At 22.1% G+C, this 27416-nt stretch overlaps 9 protein-coding genes across 9 annotated transcripts; 3 read left to right on the top strand and 6 right to left on the bottom strand. All coding sequences in view use genetic code 6, as the record gives it.

Annotated features, from left to right (window-relative positions):
* Window positions 1–683: 683 nt before the first annotated feature.
* Window positions 684–1997, top strand: TTHERM_00624280 (hypothetical protein; the record flags this gene model as incomplete). Its single annotated transcript, XM_001022554.3, has 1 exon — window positions 684–1997. The coding sequence occupies one exon, from the start codon at window positions 684–686 to the stop codon at window positions 1995–1997; it is 1314 nt and encodes a 437-aa protein (XP_001022554.2).
* Window positions 1998–2422: 425 nt separating this feature from the next.
* TTHERM_00624270 (GNAT family acetyltransferase) lies at window positions 2423–3226 on the bottom strand (the record flags this gene model as incomplete). Its single annotated transcript, XM_001022553.2, has 1 exon — window positions 2423–3226. One exon carries the CDS (start codon window positions 3224–3226, stop codon window positions 2423–2425), a length of 804 nt encoding a protein of 267 aa, XP_001022553.2.
* Window positions 3227–4134: 908 nt separating this feature from the next.
* TTHERM_00624260 (cyclin-dependent kinase-like Serine/Threonine kinase family protein) lies at window positions 4135–7356 on the bottom strand (the record flags this gene model as incomplete). The annotated part of the gene is made up of 11 exons (XM_001022552.2): window positions 4135–4365; window positions 4436–4525; window positions 4606–4722; window positions 4932–5039; window positions 5107–5250; window positions 5301–5384; window positions 5446–5497; window positions 5551–6245; window positions 6595–6676; window positions 7013–7139; window positions 7269–7356. 11 exons carry the CDS (start codon window positions 7354–7356, stop codon window positions 4135–4137), a joined length of 1818 nt encoding a protein of 605 aa, XP_001022552.2.
* Window positions 7357–8945: 1589 nt separating this feature from the next.
* TTHERM_00624250 (Serine/Threonine kinase domain protein) lies at window positions 8946–11185 on the top strand (the record flags this gene model as incomplete). The annotated part of the gene is made up of 12 exons (XM_001022551.2): window positions 8946–8994; window positions 9076–9137; window positions 9329–9393; window positions 9468–9536; window positions 9639–9766; window positions 10072–10260; window positions 10325–10355; window positions 10410–10467; window positions 10532–10654; window positions 10703–10834; window positions 10886–10994; window positions 11058–11185. The coding sequence occupies 12 exons, from the start codon at window positions 8946–8948 to the stop codon at window positions 11183–11185; spliced, it is 1143 nt and encodes a 380-aa protein (XP_001022551.2).
* A 733-nt stretch (window positions 11186–11918) lies between these two features.
* On the bottom strand, window positions 11919–15155 carry TTHERM_00624240 (protein kinase; the record flags this gene model as incomplete). The annotated part of the gene is made up of 8 exons (XM_001022550.4): window positions 14206–15155; window positions 13510–14055; window positions 13363–13452; window positions 13219–13308; window positions 12956–13156; window positions 12813–12902; window positions 12651–12746; window positions 11919–12600 (listed from the first exon to the last, which is right to left on the bottom strand). The coding sequence occupies exons 1-8, from the start codon at window positions 15105–15107 to the stop codon at window positions 11919–11921; spliced, it is 2697 nt and encodes an 898-aa protein (XP_001022550.4). The 5' UTR covers window positions 15108–15155.
* Window positions 15156–15900: 745 nt separating this feature from the next.
* On the bottom strand, window positions 15901–17526 carry TTHERM_00624230 (hypothetical protein; the record flags this gene model as incomplete). The annotated part of the gene is made up of 1 exon (XM_001022549.2): window positions 15901–17526. Exon 1 carries the CDS (start codon window positions 17410–17412, stop codon window positions 15901–15903), a length of 1512 nt encoding a protein of 503 aa, XP_001022549.1. The 5' UTR covers window positions 17413–17526.
* Window positions 17527–19094: 1568 nt separating this feature from the next.
* On the bottom strand, window positions 19095–20039 carry TTHERM_00624220 (lipase family protein; the record flags this gene model as incomplete). The annotated part of the gene is made up of 1 exon (XM_001022548.1): window positions 19095–20039. The coding sequence occupies one exon, from the start codon at window positions 20037–20039 to the stop codon at window positions 19095–19097; it is 945 nt and encodes a 314-aa protein (XP_001022548.1).
* A 1181-nt stretch (window positions 20040–21220) lies between these two features.
* On the bottom strand, window positions 21221–23770 carry TTHERM_00624210 (tetratricopeptide repeat protein; the record flags this gene model as incomplete). The annotated part of the gene is made up of 1 exon (XM_001022547.1): window positions 21221–23770. The coding sequence occupies one exon, from the start codon at window positions 23768–23770 to the stop codon at window positions 21221–21223; it is 2550 nt and encodes an 849-aa protein (XP_001022547.1).
* Window positions 23771–26177: 2407 nt separating this feature from the next.
* On the top strand, window positions 26178–27311 carry TTHERM_00624200 (glycoside hydrolase family 1 protein; the record flags this gene model as incomplete). The annotated part of the gene is made up of 1 exon (XM_001022546.3): window positions 26178–27311. The coding sequence occupies one exon, from the start codon at window positions 26178–26180 to the stop codon at window positions 27309–27311; it is 1134 nt and encodes a 377-aa protein (XP_001022546.2).
* Window positions 27312–27416: the final 105 nt, after the last annotated feature.

The raw sequence follows: 27416 nt of genomic DNA, 5'->3' as shown, positions 1-27416 counted from the left end.
TTCTTTATAAATTTCAGATATAATTTGAGGTCAAATTTAAAACATATTCTAAACATTTTAATGATTTTGTGAGTACCAAATATTTATTTCATATTATACTTTAATTTATTGTATTTTTTAAACTTTTTTAAATATTTTATTAAACAGTTTAGCATGAAACTATTTCTTTTTGATAATAAAATATTTATTTTTTTAATTTGTTATTTCTTTCAGTTTAAAATATTTCGTTATTTTAAAAATATTAATTTAAATTTATATGGAATATTAAATAAAGTATGTTTTTTGTTGATATATTATTTATTTTTAATACAGCTTGAAAATATAATTTTTTAATAAATTCTAGATAAAATGTTAGAATATCTAAGATTTAAATAAAAAGGTTTTTATAGTTATTGATATTTTAAACTCAAAAATTTTTAAATATAAATTCTTGACTAAATATAAATTTAAAATTTTAGAATTTTTTAAATAAACTACTTATAAATGAATTTATTTTATTACATATATTTATTTTATTCTATTTCAACTGAATATTAATTAAATATTCTTACTTCATTTTATCTGATGGTAAAACAAATCAGAAATTCTAATATTTTGATTTTTAGAAAATTTTATCAATTAAAATAAGATTTTTTTGTCAAAAAGAAACCATCTCAATAAATAATTTTTCAATCAAATCAGTTATGAATATTGCCCAAAATTTAGACAACTGCAAACATTTTTAGGCATTTGGAGGAGAATATTCCTATAAATACCTTGAATAATATAATAACGAGTTACTTTAATCTCATTCGATAATATTTTAAGTATAAAATTAAAATGATGATCCAAAATAATAGCGCATTAACAAGCTAAAAGAATTAATAAAGTTGTAAAAATTGAAAAATGAATAAAACAAATAGGTCGAAGATATGAAAGAAGTAATTAGATAGAAAATTCTAAAATGTAGCAATAATTTTTAAAACAATTCCAAAAAAATATATCTTCAACTTTTGAACAAATAAAAAGAGTCTTTGTAAAAGTTAATTAAGAAGCTTAATGAAAAATATGAGTAGTAAATTAAAATAAACTCTTTAGGGTAATATTAAAAAGACTAATTAAATCAACTGGCTTTAAATTTGATCGAATAAAATTAGATTGATGAGTCTTTGTTGTTTTCTAAGCGCTCAGAACTTAGAAAGTTGTAAGCATAAAAAATAATTAAGGCTTATGATCTTTATAAATTAAATTATTCTTATGAAGACTTTAGGATATCTGAATTTTTAGAGAGCCATACAATAAGTAATATTGTAGTAGCAGAAGATGATACTTCAAATCAGAGCAGCGAAAAAAATATATGGAAAATTAACTATAAAGCTTAACATTTAAACCTATATTCATAGGAGCATAAGCAAATAATAAATTATTCCTTTGAAAATTTAATCAAATTTATAGAATATGTATTAAGAGTTAAAAATTTTGAAATACCTTTTTATTTTTATTTGGATTAACGCTACAATTTACCAAATCTACTACAGCCATAGTATTCTGAAGAATTAGTGTACATATATAATTCAAATACTTAGACATAAAAGGAATCTATCAAACTTTTTAACGAAAATCTTATGCCTAATTATGAAAACTTTGTCTACTGTTGGATCAACTATTAAATTTTATACAAAAGACTTGGGATGGACTTTAAAAAATTAGTATTAGATTAAAAACTAATATTTCCAGTGCACTAATTAAAAGAATTTTTTTAAAGTGAACTTGATAATATAAAGTCTTAGTTACCATCTGTAGAATATCAAAATATAGTATATAATAACTAATTAATTAATAGTGATTTATTATAAATTAAGTACCATAAAAACTCTTTAAAAGTAATAAGTGAAGAAATTACTATCTTTAGAGATGATCCAAATCTTTAAATAATCCATGACATAAACCAAGAGAGTAAATTGAGTGAAACAGAATAAGAGAATAGCGATTTAGAAAGAAGTTTTGAGTTTATTTGATTAAAAAAAATTATGATTAAATTAAATTGAAGCAGCTATTTGAAATAGAATTTAGAAAATATAAAATTTATAAAAATTATCCTAAATATTAAAAACACGAATAAGTAAAATAAAATCCCTTCAAAAAGTAGTCAGTGTATTTGAACAATAATTATGATATAATTTTATTTTACAATAAAAAGGATAAATTAAAATAATTGAATTTACATAAAATTTATTGTTTACAATCAAACAAATATTCAACAAATAAATAGTTAGTTTTATAAAATTCTTGAAAATTTTTATTAATTAATAAATGGCTGGATTTACAATTACGAATGAGAGAGAGTAACAGCTAATATTTTATTGGTTTTGCTTATATATAGTTATATATGTTATCATTTTAAATTATTTGGAGTTAATTTTAAGAGATTCTTAATTACTTTTCATATCATTTTAATATCATTTTCTTCAAATTTGTTAGATTTACTTACTAAAGATTTAATAGCAGATAAAGAGTAGCTTATTTTTTCAGATAAATAGCGAAAGAACGTTATTGGGGGTTCTCCTCCATTTACATAAAAGCAAAATAAATAGGAGTCGTATTACTTATTTTCAATATTATAATAGTTTTTACATTTTTCGATTTACTAAAATCCATTTTTTAAGTAAAATCGTTCTCCAGATTTATTATACGTAACCATATGCAAGTTAATATATTTTACTTTTTAATTTTTACTGGCTTCTACCTTGATGTAATTTAGTAAATAAGATGCCAAACCATGTTAGCGAAATTCATTTATAACTCCGATAGTTTGAATATATAAACAGTAAGAGTCTGTGCATAAATCTTTGAAGGAGAACTTCATTTCCTTAAAAGTTGTGCTCTTTTTATTATATATTACAGCTGCAATTATATATTTTGAGAATCCAAATCTTGATAGATCAAGTTCAAGAACTAAATTTTTATTATGTGTTAGCATATTATCATAATATGATTATTCATATTAAATTGGAAACCACTCAGAATGGAGAACTTATATTTATCGTATATCATTACTATTAGTCATTGTTCTAGAAATAATATCTTAACTAGTATCTATTTGACTAATGTCTATTTTTTACAAAATGGTATGAACTTCTGCTAGATAGCGATAGTTATTTTTTGTATTAGGAGGATAGGACTCACTAATCCTTTCATACTATATCTAATTTGTTTGATCTTCTAAATCTATCTCTTAGTATTTCATTTCTTAATTAGAAAATTTATAAAATTTACTGATTTAAATGTTAATTTTTTAACATTAATTGTAATAAATAATAAAAATAAATGATCAAAACTTTAAAATGAAAGTTACCAGAAAATAAAGGATTTAACATAAACTCAAATATTTAATGTAAAATAAATATAAGTAAGTTGGCTGCATAACAATAAATTAATAACTAACTATTGGTAGTAACTTTTTATATACATACCCCAAATCAATTAAATGTGACATAAAATTGTTATAATATAATAATTTAAATGTATATATTTATTTATATAGATGTTGATTATTTATTTATTTATTTTTTGGTTGATTTGTTTGTTGTTCTTTGATTTCTAGTTTTATGTATGGGTAATAAATTACTTTACTAAGCCTTTTTCATAATAAATATAAAGATATTTTTACTTATTGCAGATAAATTGGCAAGCAGCATTTGTTTGTATTTGTTTTATAGAAAATGTTCCTACTCATTAAATAAGTGTTTTTGAGAATTGAGAAAAACTATCCGACAAGAAAGGAAGGTAGAAATACTTAGTTATCTATCTATTTTCTTGATTAGTAAGCAAACCATTTATAATATATTTACTCATTTACTCTATATTAATATTATTTATATATACTAAGCTATTTTATTTAGATTGTATTAATTTATTCTGAGATTTATGTATTTGTTGATGAATTAACAAAATATTAATTAAGTAGCAATAAAAAAGACACTAATAACAAATCTACCTCTAAATAAGTTACAACTCTCCTTCTTTTTAAAAAACAAATTATTTTTATTTAACATTTAATGAATAAAATTTACCTTATTTAACAAATAGGCATTATCCTAAAAAAATAATGAGCTAATAAGTATTTTGTTTATTTATGTGAAATAATTATCACATTCAATAATTCTTCTTTTTATACATTGTTCCAGTTCCAAAACTCTTTTTAGATTAAGAATTTTAGTTAATAAAAGCATTTCCTACTTAGTTCACAGGTTAAACATTATTGTAGTTATATGTATTAGTGTTATAAATGACATTCAAGTTTTGTATTTTTTGCATATTTATATCATTTAGGAGTTTTGATGCCGTCATGCCATTAGCTCCTGCAGCTCCTGTGCTTACATTTATCTTTTGATTTAAAATTAATAAAATTTTAAAAAAACAATTTCTTTTGTTAAAAATGTTAAATTTATAATACTTAATTTGTTGGTGATTAGAAATACATTTTATTGTAATTTTATGTACTACCAAATGACATCTTTGAATGATGAGATGAAGGTGACCCTCCCTGTTAAGTGAAGAGTTAAAAATTAAAATTTTCTTATCAAATCAACATTAAATATTAAAAAAATGTTCAAAATTTATTACCTTTTCATTATTAGTAGCAAATTTTTTATTGTGATTATTAATAGTAGGCAAAGCGCCACCTGATATCCCTAATGTGCTCATTCCAATAGTTGAGTTATAACTGCTCTTTGGATCAATCTAAATTATCAAATTATAAAAGATAAATAATTTAAAAACAGCAATCACAATTTTATAAATGATGATTTTTTTTACTCTATCAGAGATTTAAAGTCCTCCTTAACTACCATGACCTCCAATGATGGAATGGTAAAAAGTTTTATTGATTTAATTTATTTACTTTGGAAAGGTAAAAATTTTTAATAAAAAAATTAAACATATGAAATTACTTGATTTTTTTTGAGGGAAGAGCCAGCTGGACCCATTTTAGGTGGTTTTTAAACGCTCATGCTGTCATACAAGAGTCTATTCTTAGTGTTTTCAAACTAGTTGCTATTCTGTAAGTTATTCAAAATAAATATTAATTAAATTATTACTTACTCAAAATTAAAAAATAATATTTACTCTTTTAGAATTTCCATTCGCTTCAGTAAAGGATGAATCATCTTTATCAATATTGTAATTATAAACGGTGTTCTGCATCATCTTAGAGTTTTGTAAATATTGAGGTGGTAGTTTGTTTTAAGAAAAATAGTTCTTCCCAAGTATCTAATAAAATTAATATTTTTAACTTTAGCACTAAAATTTGTAAAATATACCTTTTAAGATTAATTATTATTTTCTTTGTTGAGCTTAGCATATATTCCGTTTTTTTAATTTTATTCGTGGTGGATGGTTTGGCTCTAAGTAAGTTATATAAATATAAAATATTCAAAGATAAATATAATGTATTAATGATTTTACTTTCTTCTCAAATTAAGAATCTCTCTCATCTTGATCTTCATTCTTTTTCTCACTTTTTTAATTAAAAATTATGAATTATTTGATTTATTTATTCAGTCATTTTACTCAATATTATTTTTAGAACCATAAGAACGGATATTTTAGTTTTCTTGGTTTTTCTCTATGGATTTATTGTGCTGTGATTAACTATTGTGATCATTATCATCATCATATAATTCTCTTATGCCATCAAATAATGGGTGAGCCATAGCTTCTTAGACATTCATTCTTTCTCTTGGATCCATTTTCAGAAGTCCCTTCATAAATGTTAAAGCTTTTTTAGATAATTTTCCTAGATACCTCCTTTCGATTGTTTCAGGCTTGGGAATCTCAGGAAATTTTAATCCTACATACCTTGGATTTTTTATAAACATTTCCTTTTAGTCTGGTGTAAGTGGTCCTAATAATTTTTAAATCAAATATAGCTAGTCAATTTCATTTTCACCAGGGAATAAAGGCTATCCATCTATTAATTCACCCATAATACAAGCAATAGCCCAATTATCTACAGGAAAGCTGTAACCAGGATCACTTAATAGCAATTCAGGAGATCTGTACCATCTTGTAGCTACATAATCTGTTAAAATTTCATTTTATTTTGGTGGCATATGCCTAGCAAAACCAAAGTCACATAATTTTAGAGTTCCATCACTATTTACCAATAAATTCTCAGGTTTAATATCTCTGTGAATAATATTATGTTTGTGACAGTGATCAAGAGCTTTCAATAACTAATATATAATTCTCCTAATGAATTCAGGCTATTTAAAAATAATATATTAATGTAAATAAATTTAAATAAAATTTTATAATGAATTATATTAAAATTTCTATTATTTTTTATTTTACTATACTATGAAGCTACTTTTATTAAATTACTTATTTAAAAAATAAATTAAATAACTAAAAAATTTTATAGATTGTACTATATATTTATTTATCAAAATTAACTCCTAAAAGAATAATCAGTATCTTATTTAAATTAAATGCGTTATACATGTTTATACATTTTACTTTAAATAGCTTTTGAAAAAAAAGTAACTTTATACTTTGCGATTTCTTTAATTTCATAATTTTTTTAATGATAAAATAAAGACAAATTTTGTTTACATCTAATCCGCTAGGCTTTTCTTCAAGGACTTCTAATAAATTTTTTTCAACATACTCAAAGACCAAGTATATTCTTCCTTTGCTGTTGTTTAAAATTGAATAATTATTATAGATTCAACTCATTCATATATCAATTTATTTTATTGAATCATCACTAATAGAATTGATTTTTCATTAGTAAATTAAAAGCTATTTAGTATTCTGATAGTAGAAAACTTGAAAATAACAAAAATAAGCATTTATTAGCTCAATAAATTTATTTAGCCTTTCGAAACATGCCTTTTAAAATTTTTATAAAGACATTTGTAAACAAGGGTTTTTAGCATAAATGTATTTTTTTAGCTTTGCTAGTTTTTTATCTTTTGACTTATTGAATAGCTTTGTATTTGAAGTAATTATTTAAAGTAATTAATAATACCGCTTGAACGCTTCGACAAGGCCTACTATATTTTTGTGCTTAAGAGTTTTTAACATTTTTACTTCTCTCTATATATTTTTGCGAACTAATTCATCATCCTCAGTTTCTTTAAATTTTTTTATAGCCACTACGATTATTATAAAAATATTTAAACAAAGGATACTAAATAAAATGTTATTAATGTTTAGTGCCAAAATATGTAAAAAACCAGTTCTTTTAAATAAAGCATAAACTATTTGTTCTCATAAAAACTTACAAATTTCGTTTGTTTCGCGATTTCTACACTTGAGGACTACACCATAAGCACCTTCTCCAACGACTCCTAATATTTCGTATTTATTCATAATTCAAATACTACTTTGTCAAATAAAATATTTGTAAAACTTCTAATTCACTTAATCGATTGATACCTCTCTCCTTAATTATATAAACACTTGATTTATTTCAATTTGCTTTGATAATATTAATTTTTAATAGATCAGTTGTTTTCTTTTTCGCTTTGCTTAATCAAACTAATAATTATAAAAATCACAAATGCTTTCTTTATTTATTAACAAATTAATTAATTGAATTTCATGAAAAACAAAAAGTATATTTTTGTAATTAACTTAATTGAAACATCATTCATTTTTAGAGTTATAACTCTTTGCAATATATATTAAAGCCAATTCATCATTAAAAAAAATAGAAAATTTAGCAAACTAATTATTTTAAAATACATAAAAAAACAAAAAAATTAGATCATTAAGAAAAAAAAACTTTTCAAAAAAAAAAAAATTGATATTCAACCAATTTAAGATAATTAACATTAATATTGCACAAATCAATCAGCTTTTAAAAATATTTTAGATTAATCTTTCAAAATTATTTAATATGTTCAAAGTTAAGTATTTAATATAACTAAAAAATAGCTAAAGTAATTAGAATTACTGAACAAATATTTACGTTTATCAGTTCTATTTATTTATAAAATAAATAATTTTTAATTTAAAAATAGTAATAACCAGTTTTCTATTTTAGTATTTGATTTGTTAATTTGATGTTAAAAATCTAAAATACTATTTTTATACATTTCTATTTATATTATTTTTTTGAAAAATTTTTTAGATTTAAATGTATTGCTATCTTTTATTTGTATTAGGGATTATTTCAAATATTTATACCTTCTTGATAATATTTCTTAATATTTTAAATAAATTTATCAGAATTAAAAAAATAGATTATTAGATAAGAAAATTGTTTATCTTTATAAGGATTTTGCATGAGATTTTGTTGTTAAATTATGTTAAAAAATAATAAACAAATAATTTTTAATTAATAAGTAATTGACTGTATTATATATTAGTTTTGATTATTTAATGGATTATGCATTTAATTAAATTATCCTTGACAAAGAAAGTCCAATCAATAACTCATACATACTATTTATTTTTTTTAAAATAGATTTTTTTTAATTTTGTTTTTTATTATTCTTTTGTAAAATGAATGACATTTTTGACGAAGTCATATTTTTTATATCAAAAATATAGTAGTAATAAAGAAGATTAGTAAATCTGAAATTTTTAGTTTAAGCTCATCGTCTCTAAAAGTATTTAATAATTTAAGTGTATAAAGAATTAGAAATTTACTGAATGAAAGAAGACCATAAAACTCAAAATTATAAAAAATTGATTAAACTTATTTATTGAATTTGTCGATATTAACATAATAATTTAATATATTAATTCATAAATTTACTTATATTTGTTACTAAATTATTTAATAGAAAACGTTAAGAAAATCAATCAATTGCAAATAGCTGAAAAAAAAATCAATTTATTAGTTATAAGATAGAGCTATTTCTTAAAAGTATAGATTAAAAGGTCATAAAATATAATTCTACTCTTTAAAAGACAAAAAAATATATCGTTTTTATTAAATATTCTATTTCTAAATGGGAAATTGTAATTTCGCTAGTGAGCAAAATTAAGATGAGCTATAAAGTAAATATATCAAAATTAGAATAAAATATAAAGAATCTTTTAATTATTCAAACTAAATATTTTATTATTTTATAATTTTAGCTTATATAACGCCTAGGCTATTTAATTTTTTGTATGTAATTGGGAGAGGAGGCTTCGGAAAGGTATTTATTTATTTTAATATCCTTTGAATTATTTGCTGCAATTATTACTCAATGAAATTCTAATATGTTCTTCTTTCAGAGTTCTAAATTATGATGAATTGATTATAAAAGAATATAAATGTTGAAAATTCATAGCAAAAAATTAGAATTTTAAATATAATTTTTAAAAATATTTTTTTGTATTTTAAAAGGTATGGAAGGTTGAACATAAAAAGACTAAGTAATTATATGCTATGAAAGAAATGTCTAAAGCAAAGTAAAATTATCTTCTATCAAATTAAAATAATAAAATGGCAACTATGTATACTTATCTTATATTTAAAAATAAAGGATTATAACCAAAAAAAGCATAAATTCTGTAATGAATGAAAGATATTTACTAAGCACTCTTAAAAATCCGTAATGAATAACACTTTTTAATAGAATAAATTGATAGATTAAAAATTAATAACATAAACTAATTACTTTTTTAGTAAATTATTATTTATTAAATCAATAAAGATTTATAGTAAATATGGTTTGGGCCTTTTAAGACAGGGAGAATTTATATTTAGTTATGGACTTATTAGGAGGTGGAGATTTGAGATATCACATAGGAAGATAGAAAAAATTTACTGAAGAATAAACAAGTAAAAATTTATGTCTATTTTTCTATCTATTTTACATATATTTTTTTATTAATTATTTCTTTTTTATACTTGACTGAATAAAATTAACGATACAAAAAATAACCAAATGTTTATTTCAAAAATATTAAGGAAAAAAAAATACATATTAATTTCTAGAACAAAAGTTTTAATCAATAAAATATCTCTGTAGAATATAATTTAATTAACAAAAATTTTTAGCAATAGTCTCTTTTATCTTAGTAACGCGCTTACAAAAAAAATTAAATAATATATATAAAAAATCAATAACCTATTTTTTAAAATAGAGTTTTTTATTGCCTGCTTGGTACAAGCTTTAGAGTATCTTCACTATAATAGTATTTTACACAGAGATGTAAAGCCAGAAAATTTGGTGTTAGACGATCAAGGATATCTGCGCTTGACAGATTTAGGTGTTGCAAGAATATGGAAACCTGATAATTAATCAGACACAAGTGGCACTCCTGGATATATGGGTAGTTATTAAATTTATAATTGTAATTAATAATTAATATTTTCTATGAATAATAATATAATTAGCTCCTGAAGTTATGTGTAGACAAGTCCATGGGTAATCTTTGTTCAAAAATTAATTATCTTTTTATATTATTTAATTTTAAAAAAGCGTTGCAGCTGATTATTATGCAGTCGGCGTTATAACTTATGAATGCATGCTTGGAAAAGTAAAGATTTATTAAATTATTACCATTTATTTGTGTTTCTCAAAAAATTTAATAAATATTATAGAGGCCATATATAGGAAGAACACGTAAGGAATTGAGAGATTAAATAATTGCAAGACAAGTATAAGTTAGAAAGAGTGAGATTCCTCATGGTTGGTCTCTAGAAGCTGCTGATTTTATCAACAAAGTAAATAAACTTGAAAAGGATAATATTAATTCTAAAAAATATCAAAAGACTATTCAGAGAAAACCCTAAAATAGGCTTGGATTGAATGGACCAGATGAAGTGAAAGAACATCCTTGGCTAAGAGATTTTCCATGGTAAAAATTAGAAAACAGAGAACTTGAATCCCCATTCCTACCTAAGGTAAAAAGCAAAAAAAAATATAAAATTCATATATTCTAAAAATTTTAAAAGTCGGAAGACAATTTTGATGCTAAGCAAATGGAACCCAGAGATAAATAAGACACAAATCCTGAACTAATTTAATAAAATTAATTGCTTTTAAGAAGAAATTCAGTTTAAGGTAATTTAATATGCAAACAAAATGTTATGTTTTATAAATAAATTCATTTTTTCTATAAATTAGAATTATTTTAAGGATATGAATATGAAAAAGAAATACAGTAACACTCTAATAATTTTTAAACTATCTCAGGAAATAATTCCACAGCTGTTACTGCTAGGTATACCTAAAGTAATACCTATGCAAATTGAAATAAATTTGCATTAATAACCAACTAACCTTAATTATAAATACCCATTTTAATAATTAAAAATTAGTGGCTTTTAAGAAAATGAATGCTATTTCATTAAATATGTCACTATTTCTGAAAATTACTTAAAAACAATAAAAAATAAATAAAATCTATAAATTTTAAATAAAGCTCAACTTAAAATATTAGCTTATATATCAATTAACCAATAAATTAAAGTACTTTATATAATTTTCCGTTTAATATCTTTTTCTTCTTAGTCTTGTGTACATAAAAATTTCTCATAAATAGAACAGTTAAATCAATTCTGCTATGAAATTAACTTTTTATTTATTTATTTTTTTTTAAATTTATGCTTCTAAAATCTACAAACTAAATTTTAAACATAAAAAAATAAAGGATTGTTAGAATTTTACTTTCAAAAGTGAATCTAAGATAATAAAAGTTTGGTTTTAATAAACAAATAATATATTTTAATCTAATCAATTTTGTTGGTTTATTAGGTACCTTTAATTTTATAATAAAAATATTCTTAGATTTTAAAATAATATAAATTCTTTCTAAAGATTATGAATACGATAATAATTAATCAAAAAGTAATTATAAAAAGAAAAACTTTAAAACTATTTAAAATTAAAAAAATTTATCAAATATAATAGTTACTATATTCAAATAATAATCAAATAAATTCATAATTAAAGATTTTATTTTATTTTTTATTTTTATTTTATATTTCACTCAGATACTGCATTATCTGATTTTTCTTGTACCTCTTCTTCAACTAAATTGTTTTGTTCTGTGGTGTCTTTTTAATCACTATTTTATAACTCTTTACTTTCATTTATTTCATTTTATATCTCAATTTCTTCATTTAATTACTCTTATTTTTAGTTTTATTCATCTTAATTATCATGTATCTCATTTTATTAACTAACAGTAGTTTCTTAAACTTCCTCTTCTTTAATTTATTCTTCTTCTACTTATTTTAATTATTCTTATTAAGATTCTTATGTTAGTTCTTCTTTATTTTGCTTTTCTTCTGTATTCAAATTACTCAATTCTTCTTCTTCAGTTGAGACCTCTTAAGTTTATTGTAAATCAACTTAGTTACTTTATTCTGCTTATGATTAAGTTTATTAAGTAACAGTTTCTTCTTGTTCATCATCTAATTATTCTTATTTTAAATATTATTCAGCACACTATGCTTCAGTATCAACAATTTATTGCTCAACTTGTTCTTCTTCAGTTTTTGTTTCTTGTTATGCATTTAATTATTCAATCTATAAATTAGATTCCATTTCTGGTTCTGTAGCAAGACAATTCTATTCAACTTAAATCTCTTAGCTAATTAGTCGAGCAGTATCTCCTTAATTTACAGAATTTTCAACATCTTCTTCAACATTCTCTTATTTATTTCTAAAATAAATATAATTTTTATAAGTATAATTAAATAATAACTTTATTACTCATAGATAGGTAATGTGGATTTGCTTAAATTTTCTTAATCTTAAACAAATTAGACAAATTTATTCCAAACTTCTTCTGTGACATCTGACTAAAATCTATAAAAATTTTTTTAAAAAAATGATTAATTTTTAAGTAAGAACAACGAACGATTAATAAAATACCCAAATTATAATACTAACTCTTTCAAAGAAGGGAAATCAGTTAAGTATGAGACTAAAGTGCTGATTAGCATATTGCTTACTTTTAGTTGACTAATTTTAAAATTGTGAATTAAAAATGATTATTTATTTAATTAATTTATTACCCTAATGAGATGTTAAGTTAAGCTAAGCTATTCCATGATTTCATAATATTTATAAGGCTGATTGTTTCTATTTCCCATGTTTTTTCTATTGACTCTGATAAAAGTTGACTTCCTATAGAAAGCTAAAATCTAGTCATATTATTTAATCTACTTAAAGCATTGTTTAAGACTGTTAAGCTGAGTGGTGTTAATTTATTATTTCTATCATTAAATTAAATTAAAATAATTATAATTATTATTAAAAGTTTATTCAAATATTTTACTCTAATTTTAATGTGAGATCAATCAAATTATTACATTTTGATAAGAATTAGCTTAATTCATTTATTTTATCGTCTTCTATTTGGTTATTACTAAGAGAAAAAAATAAATATTATTTCTGCCAAAAATTCAAAGAATTAATTTACGATAAATCCAAGGTTAAGTGAGTCAGTGAAGTGAAAGCTTCAAGTTTCTAAAACAATGTCACATTTTATTGATTCCCTAAGTTTTTAGAGCTTATTATTTTATTTAAAATTGCATAAAAAATTAATACTTTTAATAATTAAAATTACTTTAAATCAATTCTTAAACGTTGAATACGAGAAATTTATTTTTTAATAGCTGAATCGTCTAAATTAATTAAAGGAATTTATTCAGCTTCTTAATTTTAAATTTCTTAAACGTTATTGCTATTATTTGTTTCATTAACTTAATTAGTTGATTCCACACCTTATTGGGAAGAGACTGTATTTTCTTCCTCTATTTAGTTTTAAACTTCATTTTCTTAATTTTAATTTTAAGCTTGAATTGCTTCTTAATCTAAAGTTGATTCTTAAGACTCGTGCTCATTTTGATCTTACTTTTTAGCACTAGCTTAATGGTTGTTAACTATTTCAGCCTCTTAATCATTCTCTAAAATTTCATATTCATTTTCATTAAAAGAGTTCTTTAGTGGACTGCTGATATTTTATGATTCATTTAAACTCTCATTTTTAGCTTCATTATCGCATTAAACTAATACATTTTGTTTTTCTACCTCTTCAGTATTTTACATTTGATCCTCTTCCTTTTCTTTTTCAAGAGCTTAATCTGTGTTTAAAGTTTTATCATCTAATATACTTTTAAAAAAATAATCAAATTAAAGAACTAAAGACAGTAGAAAATAGAAACTTATTTAAAATTTCTTAAAGTTATACAAAATTTTTTAAAAAGTTCAGTAGAAATTAATTATTAAATGTTTGAACACTTTTTATTTTATTCAAATTTACCTGAACTTAGTCACTTCATTGAAAAACTACTCACTGAAAGCCTCAATAAGCCATGTAATAGTCTTTCTATCTTAAGGAAGATAGCAAAGCATATTTTCGCATATAAAGCTAGCTAAATCTTAAAAGCCTTCCTTTACCTAAACTCCTTCAAATATACCTGATTTTAATTTAATTGCAGAAACGATATTAATTTCTTAACCTATCAGCTCTAGGAAAATTACACCTAAACTGAAAACATCAGAGGAGTTACTAATTTCAACTTAGCCCTTACCATCTATCAGGCTTGTATATTCAGGAGACAGATAGTTAATTGAAAGGAATCTATTGTATTGTTAAGGCTTGTTATAAATTTTTTAAGATAGTTCAAGGGTGAAGCTGCTATCAGAAATTTTGATGGTATCGTCTTCACTGATTAAAATATTACTAGATTTTAGATTGTGGTGTTAATAGCCATTTTCTTGTAATTCAAGAAGACCATTTAGTGCCTAGATAAAGTAGACAAGAACTTCAGATTTGGTAGGATTAGCTTTTCCTTCCTTAATTTCAGCAATATACTATTAAAGAGATTTCTAGCAAAGTTCCATCTCAAAAGCTGTAGCCACATGATCACCATTTTCGGCTACTTTCTTAATTTAGAATTTTAAAACATTTTGGGAGTTTTAAAATACTTTTGTTTGGTTAACTTGATTAGCTATTTGATCATATAGAGTTTGAGTGCAGGAAAATGATTTAATCACTATATTTTAGCATACATCATCACATTTCTAGGAAGCTTAAAAAACAGGTCCTAAAGATCCATAACCTAAGCTCTTAGTTATGACAGTATCGCCTGTTGAGTAAATGTCAAAGATATCATTAATACTTATTTCTGTAATTTCAGGAATTTAATTTAATTCAGCCATTTTTTTGTTGAGTTCAGTATATTTTTTTCTTTTTTGCCTTAATTTTCTTTAATTTTTTTAAATTTTTAAATTGAGTTAATCTTTGTCCTCCTATTTAAAAAAAACAGGAATAATATATTTAGTATTTCGAATTTTTTAAAAATAACGAGCTTATTTAGGAAGTGATTTTTTCGAACAGAAAAACTAAACACTCTAAATTTAAATAGAATTTTTAAACGATCGATTATGAAAAACATTGATTTGAATTTATATATTTATTTTTTGAATAAAAAAATCTATCAAAAATAATTGTACTGAATTTGTTAATTATCATTGAAGATAAAAAGACTATTTCATCATCTGTATTTAACTCGTTTCAAGAATTTATAAAATTTTATATTGCTTTAAAATAATAAATTTAACAAAATATTCAACAAATAAAATATAATTACTTTTCAAAGTATTCATGAAAATATTTTACTATCTTACTAAAGTTTTAAAATACTAATATATAAATGAAGAAATACATTTTTGACTTAAATTTATTATAATAATTAACTAAAATTAATCCTTTTTAATTTAAAAATTATTTTTTTTCTGCATTTTATTGGGTTATCTAACCACATTTAATTCATGATAAATTTAACACTTGATTTATTAAATTAAACTTTCATATTTTAAGAAATATTTTTAAGCTGATTATTTTGTTTGAATTTTTCTATGTAAAAAAAATTTAAAAACATTTTATTTTTAATTAAAATTTTAATTTTTAGCAATTTATTTTAATATTAATTAAATTAAGTTTTGACCATTTTCAAATATTTTAAGGTTGTTTGAAGTTACTTCTTTGAGCACTGAAAAACCCGTTTTTTCTATTTGATCTTGCTGTATCAGCCATCTTTTATGAGCCACTAGAATTAGTGGAATTCAAAAAATTTCCATAATAAAATTCTTATTCAAATTTTTCAGAGTCAAATTCAAAATCATTTTTAATTTCAAAAGTACTATTATTTAAGCTATGGTTTTAAGGTTATGATTTCTTTCTAAGCTTTCTAAATTGTTTATCTATGCTTCTCTCTTGCTTGCTCAGTTTGCTAATTTATGGAGCTATATTTATTATTTTTTTAATTATGTCTTAATCTATCATTGTCATCTAAACTTCTTCCTCATTTAAAGTGCTCTTGTTGTGATTAACACTGTTATTAAAATTACTATTATTATTGTTATTATTGTAAACACTTTTTTGTTCTGAAGGGAAATTATAACTGGGTTAAGGGCAGTCTAAATCTTGATTTGCAACATATCCTTTGCTAGCACTGATTGAAGTATATCCACTATCAAATTTGTTAGCTAATTATGGATCTTGGTCAGCAATTTTATCAAACAAGGCTTAATATTAGTTTTAAAATTGATTTTTTTAAACTGGAGTGGATGGTGAAAGAGTATTTTGATCATTGTTTCTTTGAGAATAAAGTGTTTATGCTTCTGGATTATACGATAAATATTACTTTGCACTAATTCTATCTTATTACTATTCTTTTTGATTAGAAGAAGAATTATTATTAACATTTTTTCTTACATTAACACTTTCATAACAACCAAGATATTATGAATTTTCTTTTAAGTTATTATTCCCAATTTCTTTACTCGCATCAAAACTTTAAATAGTATTTTTACCTGATGATTCTTCAAAGTTACTGCCTTATTTTATTTCTATATTAGGTCCATATAAATTATCATCTTATTTATTATACAATTTGACTCTAAAACCATTTTTATCTCCTCCAATAGCAGTTTATGGTGGAAGAATCACTTAGCCATCAACTAAAGGATTTTGATAATTCCTGTTATTTGCACTTGAAGAATTAACGCGACTAGGATGATTACTAACTTGATACATAAATCCTTATTTAGTTTTCACTGGATTACTTCCGTTTGATGGAGTTATTGATCTTTACTTGTTGATTAACTAATTTGGTTTTTTTGTTACTAAATCAGACTAATTTATTAAATAATATTCTTTTTTCTTTGGCTTGATAACTCCATTTTATTGCTGTGATTATAAACTTAGATAGTCTAATTATAAAATTCCCATTAAGTCTTATACTTATTGAGATAATTTTGGTGCAGCATATTTTCTTTCTTCTAAAATATTTAAATTGACCATAATTTTAAGCAAAACTGATTTGAAGATTTATTCATTACAGCTTTGCCCGTCATATATCTTAATTACTCTTTTACTTAAAACACTAATAAGCTATTCAATTAAATTTTCATAAAGTTGCTATTATTATCTTGTTGCAAACCCAGAAAAGAGAGTAGACATTTTGCTTTACCTAATAATTGTCTACCTGGCAAACTCTATTTAAATAACTAAAAATTGTGTATAAATTCTGTTAAAAATATCTTAATAAACTATAATTTTAAATACAGAAACTTTAAAAATTATTGACTACTAATTAATATTTATTTAGATGGATGGATAAAAAGTTAAATAAATAATAATTATCTTTTATAAATTAATGTTATACTAATAATAGCCCTTTCCTTAACCAAAAAAGTATTTAGCAAACACCACTCAATTATTTTATAAATCATTGATTATCTGATTTAAGATGGATAAAATGGACTAAAAGCAAGCCAATAAAATTTTTTATTTAAAAAATATGTTTGTATTTTAAATTATTTTATTTTTAATTTTTAAAAAAAGTAAATAAATATGCTAAATTAATTTATTTGAATTTTTAAAAATACTAAATTTAATAATAATAATTAACTGTATATTATAATCTATTTTTGAAAATATTAAATGATAATAGAATTTAAATTAAAATAAATTATAATATAAATTATTGGCTAATTTATTTAATATATTAATAAATTTATTGTAAAAATATGAATATTCAACCACAAATAATTAGATATGTTTAAATTATTGTTTTAAATAAAATAGCAATTAAGTTTATTACCTATAATAAGCAATTTATAGATATATTTAATTAATTTAAAATGTTTGTTTTAACATAAAATATTTAATTTTTATAATTGGTATTTATTAATGTTAATTTGATGGTAAGTAAATTTAAAAAAATATAAATACTCAACCACAAATAATATTAGATATGTTTAAATTATTGTTTTAAATAAAATAGCAATTATGTTTATTACCTATTTTTAACAATTTATAGATAGATTTAAGTAATTAAAATTGTTTGTTTTAAGATAAAATATTTAATTTTTATAATTTGTATTTATTAAAGTTAATTTGATGATAAGTAAATTTGTATTTTTATGTATGGTAAATATCTAATTTTATAATATGTATGATATATATTTGGTATATTTGAATATGTTTTATAGATTGTCTCTCTAGAACAATATTGATTGGTAAAATCAAATAATTACCCTTTAATTGCAGGTACCTATTTCAATAATATAGATTAAATTGAGTTACCACAAAAGGATAAATTTAAATTTATTTTTATTGTAGCACATAATAATTACAATTTTGAATTACAAATAATTTTGTAAAAATAAATAGTATTTTATAAAACTAACTTATTTAAAAAAATATGATTCTAAAAATTTTAATTCTTTTGAAAAAATTATATTTATGTTTCAGGGTAGATTTTTAAACATATTTATCTGCTTGAAGGTTTTGGTTTACAGTGTAATCAAAAATAATCTTTACTCTATATAGGTAAAACTAAAGGAAAAAATTTGTTTTTAAGCCTTTTGGAGTTATTAAATAATTATGTAAATTAATGTAACAAAATTAGTGTATTACATCATTAAACCAAGTATAAATTTAGATCAAACAGTTAAAAGATGCTTATTTGTCAAACACTTAAAAATATAATATGAAGCCAACTTTTAGGTGAATTTATACATTTAAATTATTAATATTTTATAAATAAAAATGGTAGAAAAATGATTAACAATATTTTTTTATAATGAATGACATATATTTAAAATTTTCTAAATATAATAAATGTATTCATATTTATTTCATTGATGATTTTTTTAATCTTATTTTTCAGCCTCTTTATCTTGTTATGTTTCAGCAGCACAACCAGAATAGATTCCAAAATAATGTAAATGATCTTTCACTGAAAAATTTAATAACTTAGAATTGGCACATAAAGAGCTTTCTCCTTTCTCAGAAGAACTGCAAATGAAAAAAGAAAAAGGATCTTTCTCATCAAATAACCAATATTCAGTTCCTATGTGCTGAAATCCAAGATTATTATATGGAAGATGAGGAACAATATCTTATTTATTAACCAATCTAAAGGAGTTGTTGCCAAATAGTGAATTGGCATAATTTACAAATTCCAAATTTCCAACCCTAGGAGAGCCAAATGTTATCAGTTCAAAGGACTAAAATTTATTCATTAAAAGTTTCTTAAGTTGCACAGCAAAAAGAGTAGCCATAGCACCTCCTAATGAATGTCCTGTAACTAAGATAGAAGTACTATTATATTACTTTTTTAAATTGATAACACACTAATTCAATTCAAATTAAATGCTGTCTAATATATTCATAAACCCTTAATGAATTTTACAATCTTTGCACTAATCATTCAAGTATTTAACTGGAACAAAATTTATGTTGCTCAACCAATTTTAAACTTAGTCTGTTCCTCTAAAAGCTACAATCACAGATTAAGCTTTTATATCATAACCACAATAAGCTTGAGATTGAAATTCTTTATTATTGAAAACTTAAGCACTTCTTAAATCTTAGTGATAAGAGCAAGACCCTCCGCAGTTCCATGTATGTATTTGGCTAGCTTCACAATAGCTAGCTTTGGAATAGTGATAGGCATCTAAAAATTTTTCAGTTAACTCATCATATTCTAAAAAGTTTCTCTTATATAATAAGACGGATGAAAAAAGTATTAATAAAAGAGACCCTGAGAAAAGCGCAATTTTTAATTTAGAAATGCTCATTTTTAATTTTTTTATTAATATTTTTATTAAAATTTAATTATTTAATTTTTTAACAAGAAAATATTTATTTTTTGTAAAGTTAATCATTAATCATTAATTGATTGGATTATTTCTTTGACTATTATGAATTCCTAAATTTTGATAAGGCAAAACGAAAAAGTACTATTAATTGTAGCTCTTAAAAAGATATATGATAAAAACCTAACACAAACGAAAATCATCTAGAAGATTAAATATTGCTTATCATTTTCCAAAAAACAAAATAAAAGATTTCATAATAAATTTTTAAACAAAAATTTATATTCTTGTAGATAAGAAAATGCTTTATCTGAATCAAGTAAAAAATCTCTACTTTTTTAAAGTTTTCCATTAAATAACATATTTTTTGAGTGAAGGTAGTTTTTTATCGAAAACTATTTAAATAAAAACCTTAAGAAAATTTTACTAATTTAATAAAAATTAAAGTAATAAAACATAAAATTTATATCTAAATCTCAATATTATATTTTATTTATTCATGTTAAAAAATATGGTTATTTAGGTCAAATCAAGTAATTAAAGATTTGATATCTTTTAGGTAGAGTAAAATTTTGCACTTTTTTAAGTTTTTGATTATTTAAATACAGCTAAAAGGTATGTATTGATAAAAATTTTCTTTAATTAATAAATGCGCTACTTTTTCTATGATATTATGCAATATTAGTTTGTTTTCACAATAATTTAGTCTCACTTTATCCTATTTAATCAGAAATTTACATTAAAATAAATGATTTTTCTATAGAAAATAAATAATGAGAAAAATAAATGCTAATCATTGCATAGAAGATTAATTAAAACTAATGAATCCTTGTAAAATATTCATGGTAAATTAAATTATATATATTTTTCATAGTTTTACTTTTTCTCATCAAAACTTATTTATTAAATTGTTTTTATTTCTCAAAGAAAATACTATTTAAATAATTAAATGCTAAAATCTAAAAAGACTTAATTTTGATTTGATATAAATTGTAGTTTGTCTAACAGAAAAATTAAATTGATTCTTTAAATGATTTTATAAATTTTATAGTTAGTCATAATGGCATTAATTTAATGCAATCTATATTTATTTTTATTCTATGGAATTTAATTACAACTTACAAGCTAAATTTTTGGTTTATTCAATTCAATTGTTATTAATATCAGCTATTAAATTAGATTAATTGAGATGATGAGCTTTATTATTTACGAGAGATGATAGCATGATTCATAACTATGAGATTGGTATTTATTCCACTTTAAGGAGAGCACTATCTTGCTAATTTAACACATGTTTTAGATTATGTATAGATTTAAGAGTAGTTTTTCATTTAGTAATGTAGATTTGTTAAACTGTTTAAAAAGGAAATAAAATGCTACGAACATGATGTTTGATGTAGGATTGATTCAAATACTATTGAAAAGTATTATCTAGATTTTTCAAATTTACCTTGATTTAGATAAGATAAGGCTATATTTTTAATAGAATTCAAATATTCTTCATTTTTTAATTCATCTTATGTATCTAAAAGTCTTTTTCTGATTGTAAATGAGTCCAAATAATATTTTTATTCTAAATGATATTCATGTAAATAAGAGTATAGCATAGCTACATTATCGCAAGAAAGTGCTACATCTGGATGATATCTTGTGTATAATTTTTCTCTAAGCTTAAGTAGCTTTAATTCATAAGCCAGAGCAGATTTTATGTCTCCTTATTTTTTATAACACTGACTTAAGCTAAGATATGAATCGACAGTATATTCATGTAGAATTTAGTAAATTTAACTAAATATTTTTATCGTCTATTAATAACATTTTATGGCTTCTTCATAATTTTCTAATCTGTAGTATATTGAACCAAGAGTGGAGAGGGATTCAGCGATATCTGGAAAATAATAGGGCAGTATTTATTTTCTAATACCATAAGACTCCTAAGCATACTCAAGAGCTTTTGTGTAATCACTAAGCTTTAAATATGATATTGAAATATTATTTATTGACCTTGCTACTTTGGGATGTAGCTTTGGGTATATTTATTACCTAATATTAAGAGCCTTTAAATCAAATTCTAATGATGTTTCTTCTTAACCTAACTTAGAAAAAGAAACAGCTAAGCTATCATAAGACTTTGCTATTTCATTATGAAATGAACTATAAATCTATTATCTTATCTATAGAGCTCTTTCATAATAAGTATGAGCAGTTATGTGATCTTTCATATGAGTAAATACTATTCCTATTTCTTCTAAAGACCCTGCAATATCTGGGTGATTTTCAGCAAAAAGTTCTTTTCTCATTTCGAAAGATTTTTAAGAGTATTCCAAAGCTTTTTGTAAATCATTTTTTTATAAATAGCTAAATCCAACACAACTAAGAGAGTCAGCAATATCTGTATGATTGTTCTAAAAATTAATCTACCTGAAATTTAAAGATATTTCATCTTCAATAAAAGACATCTCTTAGTTTTGTAAGAAAAAATATACAAATGCTAACTTATTATGAGTGTATGATACTAAAATATGTGAATCGCCAAGAATTCTTTTTTGTATTTCTAAGCTCTTCTGATAAGCTTCTAGAGAATCTGAATACTTTTGTGTATTAACTTTAATTATTCCTAGCTCAAGATAAGCCAATGCCTCTTCAAATGTGTTATTTTTATTTAATTTATTTAGAATATCCATGCATTTAAGAATATGATCTTCACATCTATTTTCTAAGTAAGTTTAAGACAGTACCAAATATTAGCTAGCCAAATACAAGTCATCAACTTTAACTGAAGAATTATAGTGATTAATATGATTTTCAATCCTTTAATATTCTTCCTCAACAGAAATATGTAAATCTGAATAGAAATAAATTAAACTTCTTCTTAATCTATAAGGTAAGTCTCGTTTATATCCATCATATTAAAGCATAAAATCAAATATAAAGGTGCAAAAACTTTTATACAAAGGATCAATATTCTATCTTATAGCAGAAAATTCAGAATTTTTTATATATTGTATTACTTTCTCATTAATTTCAACCTGTAATATATTTAAAAAACACAACCCCATACTGTATACATCTTATTACCACTTTGCATGACTCTTTTAGAATTCATTTGTTTGCATCAAACTTAACTTCTACTTTACCTCAGGTGCTACAAATATATTATATAAATTTTCTTCACTATATAATTCTTGAAATTCTTAAAAACTTAAATTCTATCCATTTAAAAGCTTGTACTTTCCATTAGATTTTCTAAATATATTTGATGGATTAATTTCTCCATGGACTATATTAAGCGAACACATCTCTATAAGAGAATAAATCATATTCATATACATTTAAACTATTTGTTTTTCACTAAAATTAATATTTTATTTTTTCATTTCACAAAGCTCTTCCTCCAAAGTTTCTTCATAATTTTCAAATATGAAAATGCAGATTTTTTCTTGATCAATCAGAATTTGCTTCAAGATTTTTATACAAAACTCAAAATTATTTATAGTTTAGTTTACAAAATAAATTCTCTTCTTTTTTTCGAACAATTATTCATCACAAATTGTAATTTATATTTTAACCTATTGGCCATCACTTAATTAAACTCCATCAAATGTGATTTAATTAATCAAATATGGTTTTGTAAATTAGCAATTAATGCTATTTAAATCTATATTTGCTTAGAAACCTTCTTAAATAAGTAGCTCAGCAATATTATCCAGCATTAAATTTTATATAATTTGTTTAAATAGTTTTTGATTCAAACTTTCAATTTTGTAAAAGTTTTTTCAATTAGAATTTAAGATCTTTTTTAATCAAATTTTTTATAAATAATAATTAAAATTTATAATTTTTGATGTTATTAAAGCATCTAATATTCATTTAATATTTTTAATAAAAGGGTAGTGATAATAGTCTTTTTTATATATTAATTTTTGACATTATTTCTTTATTTAAAGAAAGATTCAAATTACTTATCCACAACAAAAATGTTTACTAAAATCCTTTAAGAATGAAATGTAAATATAATTATTATTCTTTTTAATTTTATTATTGAAATTATTTTTATGTTTTATTTAATTCAATTTAATAACTGAGTAAAATCTTATAAAAAAAATGTCTATTTGATTAAAAATATTTTATTTGATATTTTCATCAGAAATTTAATCAGATTAGAATCTATCAATAATAAATAGATATTAAGAAAGATTTATGAATAATTTTTAATAAAACAAGTTTTTATAAAATACTATGAGAGATTTTAATAAGACTAAATTATTTTGGACAGTAGGGGGTCTTGCTGCATCTATAGGTGCTTTGGTTTATCTTTATAGAAAGAAGAGGCATGAAATAAATGATCCAATTTATATTTTAAGAACATGCATGAATAGGTTCTATTGCTCCCCTTAAAATTAATTTATAAATATGAGCAAAAGATTTAATAAAATAATTGACTTTTTTATTGGAAGCCATATTTTGAAAATAAATGAAGAGGGCGAGGAAGCATCACATTTGTCTTATTGCAAAAATAAAATTTAAATTGAAGGTTTCTATGAATGCCTCACATGCAATAGCAATAATAATGGTACTTCGTATTCTAATATTGAAGCAAATCATATATTTTCAGTAAATTAATATTGTTCTGATTGCTTCGATAGAACTTTTCATAAAGATCATTAATTTAGAAAAAGATAATATAATGGAAATTTAAATTGTGATTGTGGAAATCAAAATAGGATTCCTAAAGAAAGCTTTTGTAAAAATCATGATGGGTTAAAATTGCAAGAAGCGAAAAAATAAACTTAAGATTATTAAGATATGAAAAAAAAATTTATTGACTTATTTAAAGAGGTATTTTATTTTTTGATAGACAAGCAATCTGATTTTATCTATGAATCACATCAGGGAAATTTTGATAAAAATAAATAAAACCATTTTAATTACTTACTAACTATTCTTATAGAAAAAATATAACAGTTAGTTTCAGAGAGTAGCTTGTTGATTGAAGTAGTATGTGAATTACTATGTTCTCCTCTTGGAAAAGCTATTAAGATAGATACTTCTAAAACTTAAAATCTATGCTTTTTGTAAAATAAGGAAATTGATGAAAAAACATCTATTTTTGAGTATTTAGTTATGTTATACTCTTATGTTAATGAAAAAAATGATGATCTAATTTTTAGTTTATTGAGTGATTTAGTAGTTACAAGTTAATAATTTAATGAGTTTACTACTGAAAAGCTACTTAAGCTGATAAAATTTTAATTGTATCTCAAATAAGAGGGAAATAATAAACACATACATTAGGCTTAAATATTTTAATTGTGTCTTTAAGGTTTGTAGACGCTAAGTATTTCATAAAAGATTATTTAAAATAATACTAATGCTTATATGCAATCTCTTAAGTATGTTTATCATATAATAAAAAATATTAGCTTTATAAAGGCTTCTGAATATCGATTGATATACACAGTTTCAGTGATATTATCTTAAGTAGTTTAAATTGTTTCCATTTTTTAAAACAACTTTTAAGTAGTCATAGAATACTCAGTTGAATTAGTAAAACTGCATTCATTGATTTTTGATAGATAAACTCTTAAAGATTTAGATACAAATGAAGATTATTCTAGTTAATTTTTGTAGAAATATCCTCTAATCTTTGGATTTTTTGAGATATAAAAAATTCTGTTAAATTACTTTAAATTGCTTGTTACAAATGCATTATAAAAGAATACAAAAAAATAAATTGATTTATTAATTCACTCAATCTGCTTTTAGTTCGAATAATAAATATATAGGATATACGAAATAAGTAATAACTTTAAAGAAGAAAAGGATGAAGAGTTACTCCATACTTCTGTTTGTCTTTTCCCAATAATTATTTATATAATTTTGTTAAAATCCAATTCATTAGATTTTTCGTTAGAAACAATTAAATAAGCTCTTTCAGATTCATTCTCCTATTTGGAAAAAAGTTAATTGAATAACTTAATTTAAATTATGCTTGCTCTTATGAAAAATAATATACTTTAGTGCTTTGAATATCCTAATACCTATTGGAGATGGTACTTAGAAGTTATTTTTTAACAAAATGAAGACTGCTAAGTCATTCTTAATTCAATTAATAAAACGATGGCTTCAGAAAATAAGCTCTATGATCACTTTATGTTAACATATTAAATACTCTATTTATTAGTGGAAGACTAAGAATAAAATCTATTATATCCTCTAATTTAGAAGTTTGCTGAAAAACCAAAATACATTGAAGAATCAGAGACAGAATTTGGATTTACAGAAAGCTATTACCTTTAAATATTTTCGAATTAGTGTCTGTTTGATTAAACTCCTATTTTAAATATCATTAAATAATTCAATTAATCCAAAACAATTTTAAGTTTAAATGAAAGTGAACAAACCACAATTGATTTTGCTGTCGAAAATACAATTAAATAGATATTACTTTTCTACAAAGAAGAAATTAATTACTTTAGTGAATTAAAAAATTATGTTAGAAGATACATTTAGGTTGATGAGTAAAATTTAGAGAAATATTTAGAAAATGTGCTTTCAATCAATAAAGAAACAGATAAATTTTGTCTAAAAATCAATAACTAAAACTAAACTAACTACTTTAATTTAGGAAGATCTTTTTGTAATATGAGCAACATTTAATCAGATTAATTAGTTATTTTTTAGGGTTCTATTCGACATGAATTATTAGACAATTTATTTGAATTCTAATAGCAACTACTTATCAAATTTTTTTCAGACTCATGGTTACTAAAATAATTTATTCAAAGAATTGAATTAGAAGCAAATAATGATAGTTTTAGTAGCATAATACCATATCTCCATTCTTATGTTTTAGTATTTGATTATATCATAAGCTTAAGTGGAAAAAACTCTAAATTATTTAACAAAAAATAGCTAGAAGAAGTATAAACAATTTAATAAATACTTTATAATAAGGATAATTTTGATATGATTATAAAAGCTATGCAAAAAGTTTTATTAGATCTAAGCAAAGAAGAGGATAATAAGTAATAAATATAACAAATTACTTAAACTCTAAATAACTACCAAAATTAATTTAATAAGCAAAGTTAAACCATAGAGGAATCTGCTCAGCCAAAATAAAATTCAAACGAACACTCAACAGAAAATATTTAAGATTCAAAACATTCAGAAAATGCTCTTGTAAATGAGTAATTTCTAATATCTTTTTCAGATAGCAATTTAATTAATACACAGAACAACTAATGCTGAATAGAATTATATCTAATATATATCCCTATTTATTATTATTTGCATAATTATTTAATAAAAATTGCCATATTTAAAAAATTTCAAACTAAAAAAAAGTAAGAAAAT

The sequence above is a fragment of the Tetrahymena thermophila genome (assembly GCF_000189635.1).
Source record: "Tetrahymena thermophila SB210 genomic scaffold scf_8254479, whole genome shotgun sequence".
NCBI lineage: Eukaryota > Ciliophora > Oligohymenophorea > Hymenostomatida > Tetrahymenidae > Tetrahymena > Tetrahymena thermophila.
This window is presented reverse-complemented; position numbering and strand designations above follow the sequence as displayed.